This window comes from Budorcas taxicolor, chromosome 2, assembly GCF_023091745.1.
Source record: "Budorcas taxicolor isolate Tak-1 chromosome 2, Takin1.1, whole genome shotgun sequence".
Taxonomy (NCBI): Eukaryota; Metazoa; Chordata; class Mammalia; order Artiodactyla; family Bovidae; genus Budorcas; species Budorcas taxicolor.
The window spans coordinates 175303732-175316548 of NC_068911.1; the positions used below are offsets into that span (position 1 = coordinate 175303732).

The 12817-nt window shown below is 60.4% G+C and overlaps 1 protein-coding gene across 5 annotated transcripts in view; it reads left to right on the forward strand.

The window, feature by feature from the left end:
• HSPG2 (heparan sulfate proteoglycan 2) overlaps positions 1-12817 on the forward strand; it is a 111082-nt gene that overhangs the window by 55377 nt on the left and 42888 nt on the right. For 4 of the 5 annotated variants that reach the window (XM_052635766.1, XM_052635769.1, XM_052635768.1 and 1 more), the window contains 16 exons: positions 146-232; positions 322-380; positions 561-628; positions 1792-1932; positions 2055-2231; positions 2338-2517; positions 2624-2742; positions 3628-3739; positions 3894-4007; positions 4093-4220; positions 4627-4713; positions 5215-5264; positions 5579-5676; positions 5958-6098; positions 6432-6623; positions 12462-12554. In XM_052635766.1, coding sequence (XP_052491726.1) covers positions 146-232; positions 322-380; positions 561-628; positions 1792-1932; positions 2055-2231; positions 2338-2517; positions 2624-2742; positions 3628-3739; positions 3894-4007; positions 4093-4220; positions 4627-4713; positions 5215-5264; positions 5579-5676; positions 5958-6098; positions 6432-6623; positions 12462-12554 — 1846 coding nt within the window. Of the gene's footprint in view, positions 1-145; positions 233-321; positions 381-560; positions 629-1791; positions 1933-2054; positions 2232-2337; positions 2518-2623; positions 2743-3627; positions 3740-3893; positions 4008-4092; positions 4221-4626; positions 4714-5214; positions 5265-5578; positions 5677-5957; positions 6099-6431; positions 6624-7989; positions 8029-8569; positions 8672-9218; positions 9426-9933; positions 10018-12461; positions 12555-12817 lie in introns of all 5 variants that reach the window. The other variant, XM_052635765.1, reaches the window with a different exon arrangement.

Genomic DNA, 12817 nt, shown 5'->3' on the forward strand with positions numbered 1-12817 from the left:
GAAAAAAATTTTTAAAAAGGGCAGATGGGCCTCGTGGCCTGCTCTGTCCCTGTGGACAGCAGTCACTCCCAGAGCAGGTCTGTGAGCCCTGGCCCGGCCCCTCATTGCAGCCCTGCCCCACGTCCTGTCCGCCTCATCCCCACAGGTTCTCGGACACCTGCTTCCTGGACACGGATGGCCAAGCCACGTGTGATGCATGTGCCCCAGGCTACACAGGCCGCCGCTGTGAGAGGTGAGCAAGAGCCGGTAGGGGCCAGGAAAAGCAGGCCATAGTGGGTGGGGGGTCTGGGGACGCTTGTGACCACCCTCTGTCTCCCCTAGCTGTGCCGCTGGCTACGAGGGCAACCCCATCCAGCCCAACGGGAAGTGCAGGCCCACCAGTGAGTATTGCACACACCATCTCTAGCGCCTTCCCAGGCCTCCCGCCCCCAGGCCCGAGGCCCTGGTCCAGCACAAACTCCCCCTGGTCCTTGGGGAGTGCCCCGCATCCCCCTCATTCTGTCCAGATTTTGTCGATCTTATTCCCACCTTCCCTGCCAACACCAACTTTGCATCTGCAGACCAGCAGATTGTGCGCTGTGATGAGCGAGGCAGCACGGGGTCCTCTGGGGAGGCCTGCCTCTGCAAGGTACGTGCGAGCTCCACCCCTCACCCCGGGGGCCCTGGGTTCCAGCCCACAGCTAGGAGGAGGAGGAGGAAGGAGGCTGCATCCTCTCCCTGGCTCCTTGGCCAGGGGGTGGTGGCCTCCACTGCAGGCTGGCTGATGGGTCTGGCTAGCTAGACTTCCCGCTCCTCATGAGAAGTGGCCCAGCATCAGGAAGGAGCAACTGGTTTGCAAGGCAGGTGACCTGGGTTCCAGGCTCAGGTCCATCCTTTGTGTGACCATCGGACCTTTGCTCTGACCATGCTTTCATCCCACGTTGACACAATAGCGTGGCTATTAGCATCACTGATTCGGAGGTGAGGAGATGGGCGCTCAGAGAAGGGAAATGGTTTGCCTGAAAGCAGGAGCCTCAGGTGTCTGCCGAACAAGGAAGCGGACAGATTTGGTAATCAAGCACTTTATTCCCATCTTCCATCCCGGAGTGGATCACCAAGCTGGCCACCCATGTCACTATGTCAGTCATTTCCCATCCCTGAGCCTCCGTTTCCTCGCGTGAAGCATGGAAATAGCACATCCCTCTCAAGGGACTTCAAGAAATTAAATGAGGTGCTGGCTGAATAGAAACTAGCGCAGAGCGTTAAACAGTCCATTAATAGTAGCAGGAGTTATTCAACCAGGACTTCCCAGGTGGCACAGCTGGTGAAGAATCCACCTGCCAGGCAGGAGACCCGGGTTCAGTCCCTGGGTCAGGAAGATCCCCTGAGGAAGGAAATGGCAACCCGCTCCAGCGTTCTTGTCTGGGAAATCCCATGGACACAGGAGCCTGGTCGGCTACTTACTGTCCATGGGGGTCACAAAAAAGTCAGACACGACTTTAATGACTGAACAACAATTATTTTCACCACGTTGCTATATTTCAAGTCTAAAATTTATTCGTGAGCTCCCTGACAACCACAGAGAAAAGAGGAAAACGATTGGTTGTATAAGCTCCATCAGTTGGGAATTCTTATTCGCATGGCGGCCTTCCCTCGTAAGCGTGCTCTTTCCAGGGCTCCCCCTGGCCTTGGGTTCTGGTCTGGAATGTGAGTAGATCAGACCAGAAGCCGCAGGGAGCACCCCCACTCCCCCTCGCCCCATCCCCCCGCCTCCCGTGGGCCACCCTGCAGCTCCCAGCTCTGTCCCTGCAGAACAACGTGGTGGGGCGCCTTTGCAACGAGTGTGTGGCCGGCTCTTTCCACCTGAGTGCCCGCAACCCCGACGGCTGCCTCAAGTGCTTCTGTATGGGCGTCAGTCGCCAGTGCACCAGCTCCTCCTGGCGCCGTGCCCAGGTACCTAGGCGAGGGGCGGGGCTGGCCAGGCGGGTGGGCCCGCCGAGCCCAGGGATGGGTGGACCCAGGGCCAAGTGGCAGGCCACGGCCCCCATCCCGGCCTCTTCTCCCACCTCTACCAGGTGCTGGGGGCCTCCGAGGAGCCCACTCGGTTCAGCCTGACCAACCCCACGGGCACCCACAATGCCAGCGAGGGCATCTCGTCGCCCTCGCCCGGGGAACTGGTCTTCTCCTCCTTCCACAGCCTGCCACCTGGGCCCTACTTCTGGAGCCTCCCTCCGCGCTTCCTGGGGGACAAGGTGGGCAGGGGCTGCCTGGGGCCTTTGAGGAAGAGGCTGCGGCCCAAGCAGCGGCAGGACCCCAGGATGGGGGCCCCAGCTGAGTGCCTTCCCCCTTGGGTCCCAGGTGACCTCCTATGGCGGAGAGCTGCGCTTTACGGTGACCCAGCGGCCCCAGCCTGGCTCTGCGCCCCTGCATAGGCAGCCGCTGGTGGTCCTGCAGGGCAATAACATCATCTTGGAGCACCACACCTCCCAGGAGTCCAGCTCCGGCCAGCCTAGCACCTTCACCGTGCCCTTCTGGGAGGTGAGCAGCTCTGGTCCCAGGAGACCTCCAGGGGGGCTCCCTGCGCCCCTCACTCAGGGGTGTCCGGATGTCAGGGACTGCAGCCCATAAGCCCTTTCTTTGGCAGCAAGCGTGGCAGCGGCCTGACGGGCAGCCGGCCACGCGGGAGCACCTGCTGATGGCATTAGCGGACATCGACAGCCTCCTGGTTCAGGCATCCCACACCCAGCGGCCAGCTGAGAGCAGGTGTCCGGGGCCAGGGCGGGAGGGCAGGAAGGGACTGTTGGTGGCTCCAGGCTCAGCGGTGCAACGCGAGGCAGGCGGACTGCCAGCTCTGCCTCTTTCCGGCTCTGCAGCCTTTTTGTGCCTCATTTTCTCATCTGTGAAATGTAGATGGTAGGGCTTCCCAGGTGGCTCAGTGGTAAAGAACCTGCCTGCCAATGCAGGAGACGCAGGTTCGATCCCTGGATCGGGAAGATCCCCTGCAGAAGGAAATGGCAACCTGCTCCAGTATTCTTGCCTGGGAAATCCCGTGGACAGAGGAGCCTGGCAGGCTACAGTTCATGGGGTCGCAAAAGAGTAGGACACAACTTAGCAACTGAACAATAACAGCAACAAAACGGAGATTATAGTACTTCCTCTGCCATAAGGCTTGTCTGAGGTGGAGTTCCCAAGGAGCAAAGCCAGAGATGGGGATTTAAGTCATTGGCAAGGAGAACCTGGGAGGAAGGGAGACAGGAGGAGGAAGTGGCCAGCAAGGGAGCGGTTTCAGGTAGAGACCAGCTTGGGTCTCATCACCACAGAGCCCTGCAGAGTCATCCTGCATGAGCCAGAGGGGCCTTTGTGCCCTGGGCCAGTCTGTCATTGGTCCCCCTAAGGGAGTCGGTTGGTGGGACCTCGCCTGGTGAGGAAGGCTTTCTTCCCTGAAGAGAGTTGCGGGTATAAGCCCTTTGCCACAGTCCTTGCAGCTGCTGAGGGATGGACACCAGGTAGAGAGAGTTGGGCGGGGCCCCAGCAGCATTGCGGCAGGGCTGCCGGGAGGATTAGCGAGGTGATCACGGGGAGGACCCCGGGGACTGCACATAGGTGCAGCGCGAGTGCTCATTCACTCCGGGGTCGTGTCACCCCCAGGGTCTCCGGCATCAGCATGGACGTGGCCGTGCCTGAGGACACTGGCCAGGACCCTGCGCTGGAGGTGGAGCAGTGTGCCTGCCCGCCTGGGTACCGTGGTCCGTCCTGCCAGGTGAGCCCGGGCCCCACCCACCTGTCCAGCCAGCCCCCTCCACGGTGGTGCTCTGGCTCCTCCTTTAGCTCTCCCACCTCCCCAAGCCCACCCCGGCCATCCGGCGGTCCCGACCCAGAGCAGACCCTGAGGAAGCCCCTCTGGCTGTGCCCAGGACTGTGACACAGGCTACACACGCATGCCCAGCGGCCTCTACCTGGGCACCTGTGAACGCTGCAGCTGCCACGGCCACACCGAGGTCTGTGAGCCCGAGACAGGCGCCTGCCAGGTGAGCCCCACCCCCTTTCCCTCCTACCCCAGGCGTCTGTGGCCTCCAGGGGCCCAGCCTCAACCCCACTGTCTGCCTGCCCCAGGAATGTCAGCACCATACAGAGGGCCCCCGGTGTGAGCAGTGCCAGCCCGGGTACTACGGGGACACCCAGCGTGGGACACCACACGACTGCCAGCCGTGCCCCTGCCACGGAGCGCCCGCTGCCGGCCAGTGCGTCCAGCCCCTGCCTGCACCTGCCCTTCCCGAAATGTCCATTGCTCTGTCCCAGGTTCCCTTCCTCCCAGGCCCTCCTGAGAGGCAGTGGTTAAACCCTGGCCTTACCGCTTCCTCACGGTGTCACTTTGTATGAGATACACTTCCCTCTCTAGGCCTCAACTTCCTCACCTGTGAAATGGGCATAATGATGTACCCCCTCATTACCCCCCCAACACACACACACCTTGGCCCCTACTATGAGCCTGAGATGAAGCCACGGAACTCTTAGTGCAGACCCTGGCACGTAGCTGGCTCTCAGGAGGTGTTAATTCAAGTGGCCCCTCCTCCTCACCCTCCCGCCCTGGGCCCAAAGGAAGAGCTGCTGACCTTCTAACTGGAAATTTGCCCCCTACCTCCGCAGAGCCACCCACACTTGCTTTCTGGACACAGACGGCCACCCCACCTGCGATGCATGTTCCCCAGGCCACAGCGGGCGTCACTGTGAGAGGTGAGGCGGGCGTGGGCAGAGTCGGGAGTTTGCAGGAGGGGCTGCCCCTGGAAGTGGGCTGGGCCCAGCTCTCCTGAGCAGGAGGGAGCAGAAGCCCCCAACTCTGCCTCACACAGGCCCCCAGGGGACAGTCAGCGCCCCCGCGCCCACTCCCAAGAGCCTGAACGTTTCGCCTGGCATTTGAGGCCCTCAGAGATCTCGACATGCAGTTCGCCCCCACCTCCCAACACTCCCATCCCCAGTGAGGCCAAAGTCTTCCCAGAAACCCCTCATTCTTGCTGGAAGTCCTGGGTTCAAGGCCTGACTCTGCTGAACTCACTGGTTCCATGGCCTGTGGCCTGTCCCTGCCCCTCTTCTCCCCAGTACTTCTCCATCTGTGCAATGGGTGAGGTAGGCTAATTGGTTTGTCCAGCACTCGGAGATCACTGAGTCCAGTACAGGGCCCCCAGCACAGCCCAGTGATTCTTCCCTCTATTCACCCAGCACCTTCTCTCACCGCAGGTGTGCACCAGGTTATTATGGCAACCCCAGCCAGGGCCAGCACTGTCAAAGTGAGTAGGCTTGGGGAGGCTTTGGGGATCTGGCCACCTTGGGCATGGAGCTAGGACAGAACCTTTGTTCTTCTTCAACAAAGGGAATGTGACTTTACCTCTCCGAACCTTGGCTTCTTTTTAAAATGGGGGTCATAAAAGGCCCACCCACCCCAGAGGGTGTCTGTGAATGTGTCCAATACCTGCACGTGGCGGGTGTTCAGAAGCAAACACTCGTTCACTCGGGTGGAATGTGATGCCCAGAGGGTGGTGGAAATGGGGATGCTTCATGGTAGGTTTGGGGTTCCAGCTGTGGCGGCTTCCCTCCCCCTTAGGAAGCGACGGCCAGTTGCCAGAGCAGATCGGTTGTGGCTGTGACCCCCAGGGCAGCGTCAGCGACCAGTGTGATGCTGCTGGGCAGTGCCAGTGCAAGGTCAGTCCCAACCCCTGCCCTCCACGAGGCCCCGGCTCGCAGCCAGGATGGCCGCCGGGCCTTCCCTGCTGCCCAGCCTTCGGGGCTGTCCCTGGGCCCCTGCCCCCCTGCTTGGGGCTCGAGGTGTTAGGCAGCATCCGATGGGAGCTGGGGCCTCGGCCTGGGGACAGCAGGGGCCCCCCCGAACCCCTGGAAACGGCTGGGAAGACAGGCCTCAAAGGCTGCCAGCCGTGCAAGAGACCCATCCAGGCTCCCCGCCCGCCTTTCTGTGCTTCCTGCAGGCCCAGGTGGAAGGCCTCACCTGCAGCCAGTGCCGGCCCCACCACTTCCACCTGAGCGCCAGCAACCCGGACGGCTGCCTGCCCTGCTTCTGCATGGGTGTCACCCAGCAGTGCGCCAGCTCCTCCTACACTCGCCAGCTGGTAAGAGCCCGGACGCACCCTTAGCCCAGGGGGGCCTGCTGCCTGCCTCTCCTGGCTCATCACTGGTGCTGACCCCTGTTCCCATGCCTCCATCACTGCCCACGTAAGCGCAGGTCCCAGCCACCCCCGCCGCTCCCCTTCAGGCCCCCCACTGCCCCCTATCCCAGCCTTCCCTCCTCCCCCCAGACATGGTCTCCATCCCCCCGTGACTTCTGTCCCAGCCCCGATTTTACCAGGCCCCCATTCTCCACTCCAGGGCCCTCCCGTGCCCCTCCCCCACCCAGGAGCCTCCCTGGGGCCCAGACTGACCTCCCATCCTTTTTCTGCCATCAGATCTCTACCCGCTTTGCCCCCGGGGACTTCCAAGGCTTTGCCCTGGTGAACCCGCAGCGGAACAGCCGCTTGACTGGAGGCTTCACCGTGGAACCCGTGCCTGAGGGCACCCAGCTCTCTTTTGGCAACTTCGCCCAGCTTGGCCACGAGTCCTTCTACTGGCAGCTCCCGGAGACGTACCAGGGAGACAAGGTGGGACGCGCTGCAGGGCCTGGCAGACCACCCTCCCCGATCGCCAGCTCTGAGCCAGGCCCTGGGCAGCAGGGACGCAGACACGAGCTGGCCTCAGAGCGGTGTGGGCCGGCGGGCAGGCGACAGCCACATCATGGCTGCTGCCTTTGGGAGTCAGACAGGTCTTAACCCAGCCCTGGGCTGCCTGGTGATAAACCTCAGCTCCAGGGCAGCTCGGCGGATGAGAGCTCGTTTCTGGCACATAGTAAGTGCTCGTCAGTTAATGATTATTACCTTTCGCACAGTTAGTCAACCAGCAGGTCCTGGGCGAGGCCCTGGGCAACACAAGGACAAATGAGACGCAGTTTCAGTTTCATTCATTCACTCCTGCGGAATTCGCCCTGTGCTTAGTGTTGGGTGTTCTTATCATAGGTCATGTTTTTGAGCTCTTCTCCTGTGCTGGGTGCAATTGTGAGCCCTTGTATCGGGTCGGCCAGAAAACTCTTTTGGTTTTTCTGTAAAATGTTATGGAAAGATGTTTCGGCCAACCCAGTACAGGTCGAAAGTCACAACTTATGAGCTAAGGACAGCTGCTGCCCTTTTGCATTAATGAGGAAACTGGGGTGAGAGGTTAGGGAACTTGCCTGGGCTCCTACAGCCTGAAGATGGCAATGCTGGGATGCAAACCAGCTCAGAAAATGTGAAAGTGAAAGTCACTCAGTTGTGTCCGAGTCTTTGTAACCCCATGGACTATACAGTCGGTGGAATTCTCCAGGCCAGAAAACGGGAGTGGGTAGCCTTTCCCTTCTCCAGGGGATCTTCCCAACCCAGAGATCGAAGCCAGGTCTCCCGCACTGCAGGCAGATTCTTTACCCAGCCAGCTCAGAGGCCACCCTTAAATACCGCAATAGTCGCAGGTGCTCACAGGCTTGGCTCCTGCGGAGTCATGGCCTAGTGCAGAGATGATGGGACGATGGTGAGGGAGGTGCTGTGGGGCTCAGGTTCTTGGGGTGGACTCCAGGGTGGCCACCTAAATGCGCTCCGTGAGCAGTCCAGGCCACCTGGCCACACCCAGGGAAAGCGGGTCTTGGTTCAGGCATCGCCTGCTGGTTGAAGCCGGCGTTCAAGCAGATGTGTCCCCAAGCCCAGGGTCCTAGGAAAGTCAGGGACACTTAGGACGGACGGTTCTGAGGCTGCTCTGTCCCTGCTTGGACAGACTCACGGATGCCAGACTCCTCCCAGGACTGGCTTCCTTCTAGTCTCTTCTCCCTTCTCTTCCTTTCCTGGCCACGGTGTCTGCCTCCCTGAAGCTCCCAGACCTTGCTCTCTCTCTCTCTCCCTGGTCTCTCTCTAACGCCCTGTCCTGGCATTTCCCTGTGCCCCACAGAGGGAGGCATATTTTGCTCGGATGCGACGGGCTCACCAGGTAGGCCTGCGATCTGAGTGGTGTGACCATGATGTGACCTGGGCATGATGTGTTCTTGGACACCCTCCGCCCCGCATGGGGAGATGCCCGGCACTCCAGACAATGTGGGCACGCATGGGCCCAGGTGGTGCCCGATGGCCCACAGCCGGGGCAGGGCTGCACCCAAGCCCTGCGATGTCAGGAGTGAGAGCCGGGAGGGTGCTTCCCCTGTGTGCTCGGGTCCCAGTGCCGCCGTCTGTGGCCAGAGTGCTGGCTGGTAGGCAGGGACACCAGCTGGCGGCCCCTGGCCCACCGGGCTACCCCAGCACCGCCTCCCAAGCAGCCTCCATCAGCCCTCTGTGTGGACAGCCCTCCTGCGGCCTGGAGTGAACCTCTGTGTGCCGGCCTGCAGAGGCGTGCATGCATCTTGCTCCCCAGCCCAGGTGGGCCTTCCTGGCCGCCATGTCCGTGGGGAGAGGACTCTCCCCAGGGCTCCAGCTCTGGGGCTCCGGGTGGGGGCTAGGGGGTGGTCCTGAGCTGGCCTGTGCCCTCTGCCCATCAGAACCGCACGTCCCTCTCAGAGGAGCAGTTGCGGGCAGCCATGACCACTGGGAGGATCCTGGGGCCCCCACAGGGCAAGGGCCGGGCACAGCAGCTCTCACAGGTAACTCAAGGCCCGCCCGGAGACCGGCTGCGTCTAGGGCCCCGGGGAGGAACCCAGAGAGCAGAGTTCCAAGTAGGAGCTTGGGGCTGAGCCCCTGGCCTTTCCGAGTCACTTTGCCCCAGGCCAGGCCCCAGCCTGATGCCTGGACCACTGCAGTGTTCCTTGAGAGGCATTGCCGAGCTGCGAGTGGCTTGGGCGGGTTACCATGGCCCGCCTGGAGCATGAGACCCGGGGAGCCATCTCACTAGTACGCATGGCCCTGGGCCTGCCTTCGGCCCCTCTAGCCCGAGCTTGGGCAGAGCTGTCTGCCCCCCTCTCTTGCCAGGTCACCCACTGTCTGAGCTTCTCCCCATAGCCGGGGCCCCTCCCAGCTGGCTGCACCAGCCTCTCGAGGAGCGAAAGGGCAGCAGAGACGGGAGGCGGAGCGTCAGGCGTCCACGTGTGGGAACAGAGGCCACGGGAGTGGGCAGTGGGCGGGCCCGGGGCCCCCTGGGTCCTTTCTGGCCCCCTGCTCCTCTCCTCCGTCTCCCTTCTCCTGGTCTCCCAGGTGGATGAGGCCCAAAGGCGGATGGATGCTGAAATCTGGCAGCTCCTCTCCAGCTTTGCTGCCCACCCCCCGGCCCCTCCCCAGAGACTCTCGCCCCATCCCCAGCCTGCAGCTGCTCTGCGAGCAGCTCCGCCCTCCTCCCCCTCTGCCTCCCCTTCCTCCTCCTCTGCCTTCTCTGCTTCTCTGTCTTCTGCAGTGGGCGCTCAGGTACGTGCCAAGTCACCCACCAAGGGACCCCTCCCCCAAGCACCATGTTGGACTAGACTTCAGTTGTCGCTGAATCAGCGTCACAAATTCTGCCCGTTTCTGCACCCGACTTGGACAGATATTTATTCCAGTTGTTTTTTCTTTACACCAATCCTGCACCAGCTCACTTATGCTAGTTTTGCATTTTTAAATCCACACCAGAATAGCCACTAAATTTTAAAAACGTTCTCTGGGGTGCCCCGTCAATCATCCTGGGGTCCACAGGGGACGCAGTGCCAGATAGGAGCAGATATCGACCCAAGCCGCGGCCGGCGAGAGAACGTCCGGACCCAGACCCCCAGACCGGCGGGGAGCAAGTTGTCCAGAGGGCAGGGCCTGGGCCTTGCTGCGGGGGCGGGGGCGGGGGCGGGCCTCCCTCCCGGCTCTGTGCTCGCCCTGTCGGCCCGCCTTTGCCGTCTTGGCCCCTGGCCGGCTCCATCCACTCTCACCGCCTGTCCTTCTGTTGTAGTTCTCTCTCTCCTACAAAGGCTTCCCTCTGCTTCCTGAAAGCCTCTATTATTGGCAGCTGCCCAGAACCTTCCTGGGGAACAAGGTAACAAGGATTTGCAGAGGGGTGGATGGGGTGTCATCAGATCTTGAAATATCAGAGGGCCCCTTGTCAAGACCTTTCATGGCACAGTTGGGTAGACCAAATCCCAGAGCGGAGATCCACGCTCAGGCCCAAGTAGTCCTGAGGTTGGACCCAGCGCAGCCCTTACCCTTCAGCGAGCCACAGGCCCCTCTCTGAACTGGGAGGCAAGACACGTCTTCTTCGGTCTGCCTTTACCCTGTCCCCAGGTCACTGGCCTGGCTACCGGGCGGTATTTATTCACTCGGGAGCATTAAGTACTTACCACGTGCTGCATTGCTGTCGTTCCATCGCTCAGTCGTGTCCGACCCTTTGCGACCCCATGGACTGCAGCGAACCAGGCTTCCTCCCTGTCCTTCACCACCTCCCAGAGCTTGCTCAAACTCACGTCCGTTGAGTCGATGATGCCATCCAACCATCTCATCCTCTGTCATCCCCTTCTCCTCCCGCCTTCAATCTTTCCCAGCATCAGGGTCTTTTCCAAAGAGTCAGTTCTTCGCATCAGGTGGCCAAAGTACCGGAGCTTCAGCTTCAGCATCAGTCCTTCCAGGGAATATTCAGGACTGATTTCCTTTAGGACGACCGGTTGGGTCTCCTTGCTCTCCAAGGGTCTCTGTATTGTGTACCAGCTTCTCCTGCTGCAGAGTAAGGGCCCTAGAGCACGGGCTCAGCAGTTGTGGTTCACTGGCTCAGTTGCCCCACGGCGTGTGGAATCTTTCCAGAGCAGGGACCGTCCCCTGCACTGGCAGGCAGACACTTAACCGCTGGACCACCGGGCAAGTTCTAGCATGCCATTTGTATTTGTATTGTTCCAAAAGTGATTTAGGGTGCCTTTTAAGAATACAGAAAATAGGCAATAAGGTAACATTCAGAGAAGAAGACAAGACAGTTTGGTCCAGGGGGAAATGAAGATAGGAAAAATCTGCTGGAACCAGCGTGGAACTAGTTCAGAGAGGAGCCAGCTAGCATTGAGGCTGTGGGCTCGGCCGACTCTGTGCTGAGTGCAGGGTTTTATGTGGCCTTTATTACTTAATCCTCATTCTACCTTTTAACATACGTATTAATATTATTTTTATTCCCATTTCCATGAGAGGCAAGGTGGGCTCAGAGAAATTAAGTGACGTGTCCAAGGCTGTTCAAACAGTACAGCTGGACTTGAACCCCCGTATGAGACCACAGAGCCTACTCCCTTAGCTGCCCTCCTCTACCGCCTGTAGCTTGATCTTAGACATAGCAGTGAACTTGCTGGCATCCAAAGAAAATGGGAAGGCAGCTGTTTCATGGTTATCTGGTTATGCCCATAAATCCTTCCCTCAGCCTGAACTTGTGGAGAACGTCCTCAGGGCCTGTGTAGCCCAGGGCCTGGCATGTCGTCAGTAGCTGTTTATTAAATGCTCGCCATCTGAATGAATACAAATGAACAAACGGACTAGGCCTGCCGCCGTGTGGCGTTGACCCAGACATCTGCCCTGGAGGCAGAGAGAGAAAGGGAAGTCGTGTGGGGCAGAGCTGGGGTCTTGGCTGCTCACGCGGGAAGCCCCCAGCAGCAAAGAGAAGGACTCTTCCAGCTGTGAGCAGTGGGAAGGCCAAGTCTAGTGGGCTTGTCTGCAACAAAGAATCTGTCAGCTCCTGCAACTACAGAACCCAAGGGTATCTGGTATCAGGCATGGCTGGATCCAGGGACTCATTAGGACTTTATCTCGCTTGGCACCATCCTCTAGCGTCCCATCTGACCAGTCAGGGGAGATTTTCTGTTCCAGCAGAGCGGACATGCCAGGTTCACGTGTTCATCGGTGATGGAGCAGAGAAGGGAAGTGGTGGAATATGCAGACTGGCCAGGCCTGGCTCAGGTCGCCTCTGCAGAGGAGGAGCGGGCGGGCCCCTCAGACCACACAGCCTGCCCGTAGGACGTAGCTTCCTCTGGAGGAAACCAGGACTGCAGTTTGCAAAAACGGGGGACATGGATTCTGAGCAAACAGAAGCCGCCTACCCAGACGGCAGGAGTTCTGAGGGGCCATCAGCCGCCCCTGCCGCCCCTGCCGTGGCTGAAAACTTGTGAGCCTTCTGCACCCTCCCGTGGTGCTCACGGTCATTACCCCTGTCTGCTTTATGAGAAATTCCATTATTGGAAGGGACTTAGAGCTTGTTTGCTGGGATCAAGAGACCGCGGGAAAGGGGGAACCTACAAGACAGAATAGAGGCTTCTCAGGGGCACGCTGCCCCCTCAGTCTGAGACTGAGGGAACTGGTGGTGTCCAGTCGGCTAGGTGACCACGGGCCTCTGGTTGGCTGGGGGGACAGCACAGGGGCAGAAAGGCCTTCTGAGCCTCTGCCCCCTCACCTGTTGGGTCACGCAGATCCCAGAGGAGGGCAGAGTTAGGGTGCGACTGCAGGGCTTGCCTCTTGCAGGTGGCGGCCTATGGCGGGAAGCTGCGGTACACCCTGTCCTACACGGCGGGGGCCCAAGGCAGCCCACTCTCTGACCCTGACGTCCAGATCACGGTGAGCACGGGGCTTCCACGCCCGGGGGGAAGAAGAGGGGCAGCGGAGGCCAGGGGGCATCCTTGATGTTTCTGCCCTTTCAGTCCAGCACTCAGCTGGCCCGGCACCCATCCCCTGGTTAGGCCCATGTCCCCACTGCACCATGTGTCTGGATACTACAGAGGCCGAGGCCCGGCTCCAGGGCCTGTACCTGACTCCTTAGGGCACAGGAGCTTGGGAGATTGGGGAGATGGTAGGCTGGGACTGGGGGAGGTCCTACTGTA